This window comes from Pleurodeles waltl, chromosome 7, assembly GCF_031143425.1.
Source record: "Pleurodeles waltl isolate 20211129_DDA chromosome 7, aPleWal1.hap1.20221129, whole genome shotgun sequence".
Taxonomy (NCBI): domain Eukaryota; kingdom Metazoa; phylum Chordata; class Amphibia; order Caudata; family Salamandridae; genus Pleurodeles; species Pleurodeles waltl.
The window spans coordinates 1,133,818,347-1,133,832,378 of record NC_090446.1 but is presented as its reverse complement, the minus strand read 5'-3'; the positions used below and the strand labels follow the sequence as shown (position 1 = coordinate 1,133,832,378).

The 14,032-nt window shown below is 43.0% G+C and overlaps 1 protein-coding gene across 2 annotated transcripts in view; it reads right to left on the bottom strand.

Moving 5' to 3' along the window:
* SAP30BP (SAP30 binding protein) overlaps nucleotides 1-14,032 on the bottom strand; it is a 178,512-nt gene that overhangs the window by 125,446 nt on the left and 39,034 nt on the right. Inside the window, exon 3 of one of the 2 annotated variants that reach the window (XM_069200164.1) lies at nucleotides 3,166-3,213. The exons of the other annotated variant lie outside the window; for it this stretch is intronic. Within the exon in view, the coding sequence (XP_069056265.1) occupies nucleotides 3,166-3,213 (48 nt within the window). The remainder of the gene's footprint in view (nucleotides 1-3,165; nucleotides 3,214-14,032) is intronic. 2 annotated transcript variants of the gene reach the window in all.

The following is a 14,032-nucleotide window of genomic DNA, read 5'->3' as shown; positions in this document are numbered from 1 at the left end:
GCATTAGAAGATGTGGTGACCACCAAGGGATAAGGAGCAAATGCAGGGGAGACCCACTGGAGGAGACGGGTCAACCCTATCTAGAGTGCCCAGCTTCCAAAATCCAAGATGGAGGCAGCCGGGGCTGTTTACATGGACCACCTCACCTCGACAAAGCAGGATCCGGTGAGCCTGGAGATCACACCATATCATAGGTGGCGCTGTCCTCAGGCAGTTGGAGGTGAAACCAGGGGCTGGGATGGTGCGTGGGCCCTAAGCACTCATCTAGCCGGAAGGTGTCGCGACTGGCCCCGAAGGGGACAGAGGGCCCTGATGACTGTTGGACAGAGCCATCACAGGGGCTAGAGGAGAAGAATGGCCAGGGGTTTCTAGGGGATTTCTCCTCCCATTTCCTCTCAGCCATTGCATGAGTTTCACTGTGATGGCTAGAAGGTCTGGGTGGATCTGCGGCATATGCCAGGGGTGTTTTGAGCTTATGTAAAATGGACCAACCTGGTTTAAAGCTAGCCTGAGCCAGTAGTATGCTATCTCCTCCATACAAGAGTCTACTGGCTGGTAGTCTGGTGGGGATTTTATTATCTAAGTTGAGGAGTGTCACTGGGCAGTTGGATTGGCAAAGCTTTGTCTCTACCACACTTTGAAAGTGCTGTGATAATGGCTTCTCTGGAAATCATCAGTAAAGAGCCTTGCTCCAGGAATTCGTTACACATTTCCAGTAACTGCAGGTGCAATAGGTCTTTTTAAATTTTATAAAATTCATTGGTTAATAACTATGGGAAAACTAGGGAGTCTATTGCAGTCATCTATCCATGCCAACGTAATATAATCTAGGGAGGTGATGAAGGTCTCATGATTGTACCCATTTTGATGCATATAGAAACGTGAATACATTTATAAATGAGAAGGTAGGTGGGGTGTGGCCAACTATGAGCGAGTGTGTCTGTCTCGCTTTCTTGCATAGGGTGTAGTATCCAGTCTAGTGTCTTATGGGTGTTCATCATATCTTCTGACCAGAGCATATTTCTCTCAGATATAGAGTTCTCACTCTGCGAGATCTTCACAAACACGTGGGTTTTCACTGATCTCTGTGCAGGTGCTAAAATCTGAGATGACTGCATGAACCTTCAAGGTTTGAAAGATCAGTATCGGGTTTCTGTTGTTGCATTCTGATGGGATTTAAGTAACCATTCATGTTTTTAAAATTGCCATCTCTCTTATATGGACTTTGAAGGTTCCTGGACTGTTACTGAGCTCTTATTTGTGACAAACAATTCTTCAATGCTGGTATGGAGTCCCTCTCTTAATACTGTGTTAAGCAATGCTCGAGATGGGCCCAGTGCTGTGGAAAAGTGTAGTAATTGTTAGCATATATATATATATATATATATATATATATATATATATATATATATATAAATAAATAAATAAAAGAGAGACAGAGAGAGAGAGAGATATATCTCTTGGGTTTATAAATAATGTATGCAACCCTGTAAGGTGCATGGTTAGATAAGAGCCAGTAGTCAATGTGCTGTGAGATAAATCTCTCTTGTGCGCTTTGAGTATGCCATATGCCTACCAGACCCATCAGTTTGTATACGTAGAGCAATGTTTACTTTGTCTTAGAATATTGAATACAATGCACTTATGATTTGCCAAATCTTGGCTATAGAATTATGGTAGTTTCTACCCCAAATCAGATTTTCAATACCATGTCTAATACAGTTGAATGTAAGGTCTTCAATAAAATTCAGCAATGTCTATATTGGGAACATTGATGCTGACATGAGCCAAAGGACTGTTGTATAAACAGCCACTTAAACAGTAATATACCCTCAGGATCCATGTGGTCTATTCTAGAATTAAAGCAAACCCCCTTGCAGGTAAGTATTGAAACTCATCCAGTGTATGCTCTCTACGTGCGCTTTTACAATATGGACTCTAAGAAACGGGAAAGTGGAGGGTGGAGAGTGAAGATATACATAAATCTCTTATATAAATGCAATGCCCATTTTGTACCGGTCTAGTAGTTCTCATACTAGTCTAGCCTTCTTCTTAGTGTTGAGACCTCTGATATGCCAGGATTTTAATTTCAGTTCACATTTGTTTAGGAAGTGAAAAAATAGAAGTCACATGTTTTGTTAGTTTATGTACACTCAGACACAAGAGTATTATATGCTGTGCATTTCTCTACCTTAAAGCAAACCTCCAAAATGAGAAGATAACCAATATGCACGCTCACCCCAATATTCAGGGAGAAAAACCCAACATGTCTAAGAAAAAACACAATTCATATAAGAAACAAAATATGTAGAATGTGGGAGGGTCACCGATCCTCCCCCTCCTTATTTAATTATCTGGTCATAATGCTAGTGCGGGCTCAGTAGAATAGGAAAACTTAAATACCCTACACTATTCAGAGCGTAGGAGTAGCAATAACTGTCATTTAACTGGAATTTAAAACAGTCTATACAAACGGTGGGGCTGTAGAGTCATGCAGTCATTAGGTTTTGGAGCGTATACGGTTTGCAATGGGGCAGACATAAGATACATAAGTCATTATCTCTATTGACATTGGACATGGATGGCCTGAATAGCAACATTCCAACCCAGCTCTTCTAACTGGCACTGACCTGACAAAAGAAAAAAAAAGGGTTGCCACCATCTGCTTCCTTCAAATGGTAATGCATGCAGGGCAAGTGAGGAAAAAGAAAGATAGAAACCTGTAGGCAACTTTGTCACTTGCCGAGCGATGTTGGTATTCAAATCAATGGTTACAATTTTTTTTTTTTTTTTAAACACTATGAACAGTTACGGAGTTTACAATGGCATTACTGTTCACGTAAAATCTAGTGGTCACTTGCACTTAAAAAAAGGAGAAGAGGAATTCTGAGACTATGGTCATTACTATGAAGAATGAGACACCCCATGCAAAGTCACAAAAGAATTCATAACCATGCTGTTTGAAAATTCTCCCCTCTCTGACCACTTTCATTGGGTTCAGGTCCTTAAAATAAACAATCTTGTGTCCTCTTCTATCAGATTCCCAGTCATCTACTGTGTTTATGCAGGCTGGGAGTGCTGTGACATACAAACACAAAATTAACCATGTTTAAAAGGTTCTCAGACACATTTAAAAATTGCATTGTCAGGGCACTACCCAAGTACCTTCAGATCACCAGCCTCAGGTTTCTCAGTCACAGAATCTTCCTCTTCCTACAAGACAAGAATGTAGAAGATTAAGCCCTTGAGAGTGCAGGCTCTGGCAGTTTGTGCATGCACAGCAAGGGGCTTTGGTTTGGTAACTGAATCCGCGTCCACACAGGGGTAACTAAGACAACCATGCGTGATTTCAGGGCACTGAATCAGACTTGGATACTCTGTATGCAAGTAGCAGGACCAACCCAAAGTGTAGGGAATCCCCCGCATGCTTAACATACATAAAAAGAGGGAAAGGACACAGAACAGGCCAGGTCAGATGACAGTACACATTTTTCTAGGCAGTGAGACTACTCAATATATAGCAACAGTTTAAATCAATTACAGTGGATGCAATCACATTCTGTACCACAGAGGGCCGTGCCATAATGCCTGGTATGAGTACACACAAAGTGCACAGATGTCACCTACAAGTGTCCAGAAAAGGCTATTAAAAAAAAAAAACACACATGAAAGCATGGAGATGGGGGAACCCAACCTTCACACAAAGTAGTGGAAGGGAAATGGAAAGGTGTGCACTGGCAGAAGAAACTGTGTATAAGGTGAAAGGCTTCACAGTGAAATATCAGAAAATCATGTACCGCTGGAGGCAACATGGGGAGAGTGCCTGAATTTTGCAGCAGGGACTCCACATTTCCTTGTGCACAACCATCAGGTTAGGCATGCAGTGGGCAGCCTTGCTATACTGGATCGGGAGGGGACATGCCTGAGCTATACATTTTGCTGCTATATCAGAGTATTTTGTATATGTTGATGCCTTGAAAATAAATAAAGTTTTGTTGGAGAAAAAAAAAAAAGCTACAAGATTTTTAACGTTTGGTGAAGAGATAAGATATCTCCCCTCAGGGAAAGCACCGCAAACCACTTCAACACACACAGAACTCCTACATAGTGTGTACCAAATTAAATCGGGCAATAATACAAACACATTTCTCCTATACGAGCTCTTTGTGTATCAAAAGGAGCAGACAGAATACATTCGAAATTTAGACAATGCAGAAAGTTGATGATGGTGGCTGTTCAGGAAAGATTTTAGAACACTTCTCTTTATTAATCACTTTGCTCTTGCCAAGCTACAATCTTTCACTAAAAACTACAGGCACTTTCTCCAAGTAAAAACAAACATATACCCATAGTCACTGCTTTCAAATTATTGCCCATCGAATATTCAATTCACATTTATTTTGGAGGTTGGGAGTCTTTTTTTCACAGAAATAATCACATTCTTTTAAAAATGTCAGCTATGAATCTTGTATCTGAAAATTACCATCATTATGTATAGCTTCCATTGCACAAGAGTAGTTATTAACCACAGAGTTAAACTTACAAATAAGGTCACTCACACCTAAAGTTAAAGCATCACCCATCAAACATACAAAGCTTTGCACAAAGCCAAAAACATTTGAGGTCTTTGCATTTGTACCCATTGTAACCACAACTGTTCACTTCCTTATGAAAGCTCTTTTTTATCTAAGACACACACAGAAAAGTCTATTATAATTCTAGGTCCTGGAAGTTATACCCTCGTCATGTTTAGTACTTAAAGTCCTTCAGATGTACCGTATGCAAAAAAGTATTTTAAGATTCTACATTACTTGGTGGTTGTGCTTCATGATCGAAATTTGAAACCTGAAAGGAGGTAAAATGTTTCTCTGGAAAACGTTACAACTCTTGGAAAGCAGCATTATTCTGTTACTGGACTTTAGTTGATTCAAACAGGTGTGAACGTTTTTTGTCCTTGTCCAGAGTAGAAAGCCCACCTGGACATTTTATCATGTAAAAACATTTACAGGTTTAAAAGCATCTTACATGCAACAGTCTGCCAGTTTGGGCATAAGAGAGATAGCTTTAATGACACTGTTACAGTTTATACAGAAGCAGCACAGGTAAGTGCTTCGTGTTTAAAGTTTGTTGAATTTTTCTTTCACTGAACAAAACTGCCTACCCTGCTGATTATTACTGGAGGAAAAGCCTTAGAAAACAACAAGAAACTGTCAATTCCAAGACAGAGGGACACATGAGTTGTCAGTATCAGAAAATATACAATAGTGCCTCTATAGCTTGCCATAGGTACTCGTATAGCTAAAATATTGGCTTCATTTATTACTCCTGTTGTACTCGGATACTAATAGAACAGTATTATTTTAAATCACAAATGTGGATCAAATACTGTTACAATATTAGCATTATTTAAGTATTTGTGCTGCTCAGAATTATTAATAGATAAGCAGATAATGCCACATAATAAGTGCCTTCCCTGGTACGTTCTGGAAACGTTGAAGCAGGTGGGCGTGCGAGGCGCGTGCTATGACCAGGGCGAGGAGCAGTGTGGGACTCACTGCTGCAGACTCAGCAAACAGATCAGCTCCTGCTCCCGCGGTCCTTCCCGACAACAACAACAACCGGGAGAAAAGGAAAAAGAGAAGCAGGTAGTCCAGCTAGACAGCAGTGCGGCAGCATGCGCAATAGGCTGACACACCTCGTTTTGCACAAGTGGCCGGCATTAATCCTTGCGTCTGCTGGAGGTGTCTGCGTGCGCACTGCTGCCACGTCTAGTGCCTACTTTGAGAATCCCTGCTCTCAACACTGAGATTAGACTTTTGTGAACACTGACTTTCGCTGGCTCTCTTATTAGCTCCAAGACACCCTTACCTGGGCTTCCTGCATTTCCTGTGCCCCTTGGTGTTGTGGTCTTTGCAGCCCAGATGGGGAGGGTGAGATGGGTAAATGGTGGGAGAGTCTAGGTCTCCACGCCACACCTGGTCCCTTTTAGCTTAGTTGCTGCCTGGTGACATCAGCTGACGGCTTTGGTCCCATTCTACTGTAACTTAAATCAGGGGAAAATGGAACTCTATAAGGTGAATGTCAGTTTTTTTAGAATGACTTGTCAAGCCTACAATGGACTACCATTGGCGATGTGGTATCAGATTCATACCGGAACAGCAAGGATGAGGCATCATTGGAAATTTGCAGAAACTGTTAGTGAAACTCAAGTCCCACTGGGTCACCCGATAAGGGGTCGTAAAAAAGCCAGTGGTGCAAAACCCGTTCACAAGCAAACCATTCAATCTGCCAACTCTGCGGGTGTGGAAATTCAAAACTACTCAATTCAGAACACTGCTAAGCAAATGGCACAAACAGTGTAGATCTCGCAGATGGACATAACACTACCCACTTGGCACAGGGAGCATGACTACCTCCTTCCACAAATCCACAAGTTGTACGGCCGATGATTGTTGGGTGACATTGCTGACTACGAGTCGTTTCATTGTCCAATCATTAAAATTTCAATTGGAAAAACTAGAAATCCAGGATGACCTCTTAAATAACCTGGCAGTGTTTGTGTCAAGGATGGACAAGCTTGGCATGCTTAGCACCCTCATCGTGAATGCTGAGTGAGGGCTTGCCCTCTGTAAACCAATTCTTAGTAAACTATCAACCCTCCCAAAAGTTTGAGCATGTATTGTTACAGATGTAAAGATGCAAACAACTACCCCTTCCATGTGCAGTAGTAGTCATTGAATTAAGTCTGCGGAAGTGCCAATAAAAATAGAACTACATTTGCCCCTAGCGCCCCCGGCATGTGATATTGCAACCCGTCACAAACTCGCAAAACACTAAGACCGAAAGCTACACTAAGGCTCCTATAGCACCAATCTTACCAAAGGATTCTCAAAGCTCTTAACCTCAGAAAGCACTTCAATAAATGCTGGTGACGCATGCGATATTGTGCACAGCAGAAATACATGCGCAATCATATCTTGGGTACATGGCCAGTAACGAAAAAAAGCACAGACAACACTTTTTGAAATAGGAATCCCTAGAGCCATAGACAAAGCGTGAGCATTGAGTTCGTAGTACAATGCAGCCCTCCTGGAGAAAATCTCCCAGTACCCAAAACGGCAAATGCTGCTCAATGGAAATCACCAGCAAAACGAGAATGCAAAAGACTGCGGAAACAAGGAAAAACCATTGCGCAACCAACTACCGCTGATACCAGATTAAACAATAAAATATATGTAATCTTTGGGAAAAAACTACTGCACTATTCAGGGGCATATTTCAAGTTTCAGGCACAACAGATAAAGCTACTCAGCAGTCCTGGGACACTAACATATTTAACATTCAAAACAAATGCAGTGTGATTTATTTGCCTTAAACGAGACAGGGCCTACGGCTGGGTTTTATCTTTAACCACCACTTGAAATTATGCAATAGTGAAATGCGGCTTTGACCGACCTGAAAGCTAAGCCTTTCGATGCCAAGGAGGCAAGGAAATTCAGGATGTGGAACCTCTGCCCCCACAGGATCCAAAAACCTCTGCAGGCACCTAGGGATACCCACTGATTGTACCGTTGGCACATGCTCGTGAGAGGAGGTCTGCAGCATTTCTCAAAAGGCCCGGGACTGTTCATCAAGACCTGTAATGTTTCACGCCATTAGCCAGAGGTTGCCACTCGTTACCAGGTGATGGGGATTACAGAGGGATCGCTTAGGAGATGAGGACTGTGGTGTACACAAATTGGAGAGGACCAGGAAAGTACCATCGGAACTGAAGACTATACCTGCGACTTCCACAATGGAATGATCACTATCGGTTCCACATCCTGCCTGCGCACCCGAGATGTCAGCTGCTTGATCATCAAGGAGGGGGTAAAGGCATATGCCTGCTCCGTCGACCAATCTCAGAGAAAGGCGTCTGTGGCCATTGCTCCCAGATCTGGCCTCCAACTGAAGTACTGAGTGGAGCTGATGGTCTAGTCTGGACGCAAACAAGTCGATCAAGAAAGGACCCCAAAGGGCAGACAAGATTCGAAACATTGAGGGGACCAGTTGCCAATGGCTCGAGACTCAAGAGGTGTCAAGAGTGCCAGTCCGCAACTTGAACCGAAAGATGTTCTACTGTAACCGAAATGTGGCGTTCCAGGCAATATTGCCAAAAGGTCTTAGCTACATCCGAGAGAGCTCTGGACCGTGTACCCTCAAGACAGAGCGAACTGCTGCCATGATGTCCATCTTCAAAAAGACACAAGATTGCACTTGATCATTGATCCAACATTTAACTGCATAGGATCCCACCATCAGTTCCAAGCAGTTGATGTGAAGTGACCGCTCCACGATGGACCATCATCCGCCGGTGGTGAACACGCCGAAGCGCACTCAACCATAGCTGCTGGCATCCAACTTGATTATTAGATCAGGTTATGAGCCAAATAAGGCACAACTATTCCATGCTTCCATGTGGGCAAGCCATCACTCAAGGCCTCATCTGAGAGAGGCACGCACTGGGTGTAGGTGAGACCGCATCAGAGGTGAGGCGCTTTCAGTCTTTGGAGGGTCCAAAAGTGAAGGGGGCCCATGAAGATGGCCTGAATAGAGGAGGACAAATGATCTACCACTCTGGCGATCTGACGTAAGGTGGTTTGCGGCTTTGCCTATGTCCTTTTTACCTCGTGCTGAATTTTGGTTACCTTCATTGAAGGATACCTAAATGAGGTAGTCACTGAGTCGACCATGAACTCAAGGACGGTGATGGAACAGGAAGGATAGAAGCTTGATTTCTCCCAGTTGATGACAAACCCCAGGGACTGAAGAAGTTGCACTGCCCGTGCAAGATGTACTGACAGGGCGCGAGAGCACCGAGCCAAGAACAGCATGTCGGTCCAAATACACAATCATGCGCACCCCAGAAGCCCTTAAATGTTCTATCACCGGCTTGAGTATCTTGGTGAAGCACCAAGGCGCAGATGAAAGGCCGAAAGGCAAAGAGGTGAAAATTGAAAGTTTGTCCTGGCCATTGGAACTGAAGAAACCGACGATGCAGTGTGAAGATCGGGACCGCAAGATAAGCATCCTTGAGGTCTAACCAGAGTAGCCAATTGTTGGGTCAGAGAAGGTTGCCAAGGAGGTGGATGTCTCTATCCTGAAGTGGTGGTAAACCAACCACTCGAACTCCCGGAGGTTGATCACCGGGCAAAGGCCACCATCTTGCTTTTGGACCAGAAACAGATTGCTTAGAAAACCTGACAGGAGTGGCGCTGAGAGGCGAGAGACCCACAGATTTCTATATGGAATCCTTGTATTGTTTGAAGTACCGAGGTTTCAAAAGCGACAGCCCGCCAACTGCCTATAAAATTTGCTAGTCTACCTCCCAGCTGATCGCAGGAAATGCAAAGAAAACTCATTGTGGGAATTGTAGTTAACTTCTCCACCTCGGGGTCCGTTGCAGTAACCTTGCTGGCTAGGTCGTCCTCTGGTGGGGTAGAAACCCCCAAAGCGTGAGGTGTCCTGCACTTGTCCTCTCTATACTGGAAACGAATGGCCAGCCGAGCGCCTGCCATGGTGAAAACACAGGCGTTAAATATTTGTTTCAACTGTTGATTGGATCCTTTCCAATGAATTAAGTAGAAACAAATTTGCTGAGCTCCTTGAGGAACAGGTTGCCAAAGAGTCCACCTTGCACCACCAGTCCTGCCTCTGGCGTCCTCAATTCCCCCCAATTTGGGATCGATATTTATGAGCAGGATCTGCGCCTCTCATTTCTCGGGAACACCAACAGTGTCATCTCTACTATGAGCCTTCTGGTCCTGACATTGAATTGAAAGTGTTTCTGTGAATTTTTACAATGTATACTCAGTGAATCTTGTGGCAGTGACAGAAAACTAAGTCAAGTCGATTTCATGTTTTAACTAACAGAAACGATAGAAATGACACCACATAATTTTCTTGCGTTAAGTTAATGAACTTCTGTAATGGTTTTTATTAACCACATAAATAAACAAATTGAATAGTACAAGTACCTTCTAAATTAATATCCACTTTAAATAGAGCTAATCCATTTGAAGAAGGCGTACACATAGGGTGGTTACCCATCTCTACCCACTCAGAGTGTGATGGAAATTACCGTGGTGCACTAGCTTGATGAAGTAGTCTCAGTCGCGCTTAGGAAGACAATATAACATTAAGTACATTACATCAGTGCTTTAAACCAGTTACTGCAAAAGATGAGCAGTATCTCTGAACAGTACTGCTCTAAAGGTTTCCACAAAGTCACATTATTAGATCAGCCATTAAATAGTATACAGTATGAGCAACAGCTTTGTACAGACCCTAGGAGAGCAGTATCCATGATAGTGCTTTAACTCTTTTATTGTATAACATCTGCAGTGCTTTAAATTCATAGTAACCACATACTGCTAAAATGTCACCAAAGTCCACAAAAGAAACATCAGGGAAGCTAAGGAAGATACAACAAGACCACACGTAACATCCCAGGCCTTAATTCTGAAAGGAGTTATTAGGCTTCTGTCTTATGTAAACATGCCAAATTGTGATTACCTGTTTTTTTTTATAGGGTCAAGTGAATACACTAGGGGCAATGCTCTGAGCCCGGTACTGCCTGAGCAGTCATTTATACCCTCCCCTCAAACACAAAGACATGTGAGGCCACCTTCCATGTCCAGTGGAGGATGCAAAACCTCTAGTGGCCTACACCCATCCAGAACCTTCACCAAAACTCCGTGCAGGATTTTTCAGCTCACTATCAGTGACAGTGTGAAAAGTGCTTATGTTGCACGACATACAATAGCATCATATGCAATGGCAGGTCTGGGACAGCACAAGATTGTGTGGGGAGAATGCTTATGTTAGCTGCAGGGGACGTCCTTGTAGATTAGTGCAGCTTTTTTGAGTGATACAAGTCATTTGCTCTGGTTACCGATATGATTGTAATATGATAATGACATCTACATCAACTCTCATTTTATACTGCGAGTCAGGAAGGGATGAATATAGTGGAATTTTGCTGCAAGCCCACTGGAGGTACATGGTGTTCTGATGGCCTACAAGTTTGTATTTGTCCAACACTGGAGAATTTCGTTCTCTGTGTCTAAGAAACAGAAACCCAGTCTACTAAAGAAATATTAATTTGTGCAACCAAAAGAAGCAGGGTAGGTGATCAATACTACGGTCTTGCATTTTGGCAAACTTTCTAAATCTGCATTTGCCAGCAGATACAAGTTTCCCATTTAAAAAAAAGGAATGCTATTTTTTTTTTGTTGGCCTGGAATAAGTACTACCTTCACACACGTTTCTGCTATTTAACAGACCATTACATTAAAACTATCGCTTTGAGCTGGGAAAAAAATAAATCTTACTTTAGGACAGAGGTGGCAAGAATGCAGTTCTAAAAAATTGGTAGAACACACTCATGTCGTTGGAAATAGTGTGGATAGTATTTAGTGATTCTGCTGCAGGTACATACTCTCCAGCATGTGCTTTTAGCGCACATAATGTATTCTACCTGCCTATTTGCACTTTAGTTACATTTCAATGCAGAGCTCAACATTTTCCTCTGGAATGGGTGTTGCGGGGAAGGAAGCAGAAGAACAGTGTGAAAAAATTTCAACAGGAACGAAAAAAAAGCACTGGAATGGAAAATAAAAAGATCTAAAGAGAGCCATGGGTGCAACAAAAAATGGCTGTACTCTGCCAAATGTGGTGATGGGCCCCATACATTCAATTAGGTGTGCTTCCTTATAGACATACTAAAACCCAGAGCTGAATACACCTGTATCACAAACTCACCAAAGTGCACTGTAGAAGAGAAGAGGTACTTCTTGCAGTGGCAGTCAGCAAGTTTTCAGAGGCTGCACTCCGAACACGGCTGAGCATTCATATCAACCGCAATGCTGCTGCATTTCTGCACTCAAGGTCACCCACAAGTGTGCACTACAAACTGATTTGAGTGCCAGGCATACCGGGAGGCAGCAGGACTTTGGGATCCTTTGCAGAAAGGAGACTGTCAAATTTGAGTTTCTTCTTTAATTCTGAAACAAATGCCTCAACTTTCTGGCAAGGGCACGGACAAGCCTCATAATCTGCCCTTCGCAAAATGGTGGTCTGTCAAAAGAATGGCATTCAAGATTCCCAATCCAAGATGAAGAACTGTTTTTTTCCTATGTAGTCGATTCCTGTTTGAATCATACGTAAGTGAGGCAACCATTCGAAGAAGCAATAGCACAACACACTTGTTCCCCATTTTTCATCACATTCCTAGCCGTCTTGCTATTATTTTTGTCCCATATTTTTGCTTCTTAAAATCGGATCTTCTCCAGAATTTTTCGCCTGGAATTCTTGCTTGGCTCTTTTTACCTTCCTGTTGTCAGACAGAGCTTGGTGCTCTGCCGATGTGTTCAGTATTAATGGTAATCTTTATTCGAGAGCTACAGAATATTCATGGTAGCTTGTTGGTAAATGGGACCCTCTTAGTGAGACATTTTACACCTTTCTAATATACCATTCTGGGCAGTGTGGCACAGTGGCAGGGGCTAGTGAAGGAATCATTCTTTACTTGGGCAATCAAAAAGGGACTCAGACATTCTCAACGTCCAATACTTCATGAAAGAGGACTTGCCCCTACCCTACGAGAGCTGGGAGCCTCTGAAAGGTATGAACTAATGTTACATTAGATTTTTAAGGAATGTGTTATACAGCACAACCCCTTTAATAACTAACACACAGGGGTGTGGAATTTATTAAAATATCTACTTGTCCAGGGGACAGGTTGCTTCTCAAACCTACTTGTCCTGTAAAAAGATCTACTTGTCCCTTTGGTGCCATGTAGTGTGGCGACAAATTATGGCAGCAATCTCATTATGTAAGAGCTCTGATAATAGCCTCTCTGATTATGCCAGGGCTACTACCATAATAGGGCTTGAATACTTGCAGTTTCAATCCCTACTGTAGCAATTTCCTTATTTTGCCACCTTTCTGCAGATCTGCATACTGGGGCTGGAGGAAGCAGTAAGCAATAGTTCCAGGGCTGGAATGCCTTTGAGTCTGCAAACCTACTAACCTGCATGTTTTAAAGATTTTCACCAGCTTCTCTCTAATATTTTCCCATAATAAGGAAGGTTGGACATTTACTCCTGACAATGGCAGAATTAGAACTTCTTCCAGGGTTGGGAAGAAAGTGGCCGGAGGGAAAATGAACTTGCAGATGCTCAATAGATTTTCACATGAGCAAATCTACACATGCGTATTTACCCATGCTAAAATACAGTTCACAAATATTTTATAGGGGTACAACATATACCATGGGTGCACTTTTGTGACTTTCTTTAAGAATTTGGGGCCACATGTAGGTAGGTTCAGATTTGCGACCCGCAAATTGCGAGTCGCAAATCCGAATGTAGGATGGTGTCCCTGACACCATCTGTGATTCGCAAGGGCTTCGCAAATGCCCACCTAGTGAATAATCATGAGGTGGGTCGCAATTTGCGACCCCCTTGCGAATAGCGGCCCTCACTGGGATGGTGGCCTGCTGGAGACAGCAGACCACCATGTCTGTGACTGCTTCCTTAAAGGAAAACGAGATGCATTACAAAAACGAAACGGACCACTGTCTGCTCTGAAAAAATGTTTACAGTGACATTCACAATGGGGAAGGGGTCCCCTGGGGACCCCTTCCCTTTTGCGAAAGTGTTAGCACCCATTTGAAATGGGTGCAAACTGCGATTGGTTTGCGCCCGCGTTCGCGGTCACAAAACAATCCTACATTGCACTGCGAGTCGCAATTAGGAAGGGAACACCCCTTCCTAATTGCGACTCGCAAACCCGTTATGCGATTCGGTAACCAGGTTACTGAATCGCAAAACTGGGTTTGTGCATCGCAATGTGCTTTTTGCACGTTGCAAACAGCGAAAGTCGCTGTTTGTGACATGCAAAAAGCTACCTACATGTGGGTCTTGGTCCCTAATTAGGTCGGGTGTTAACAAAGACATTTTGTTTAATAAAAACTTCTATTTCTCTCTCT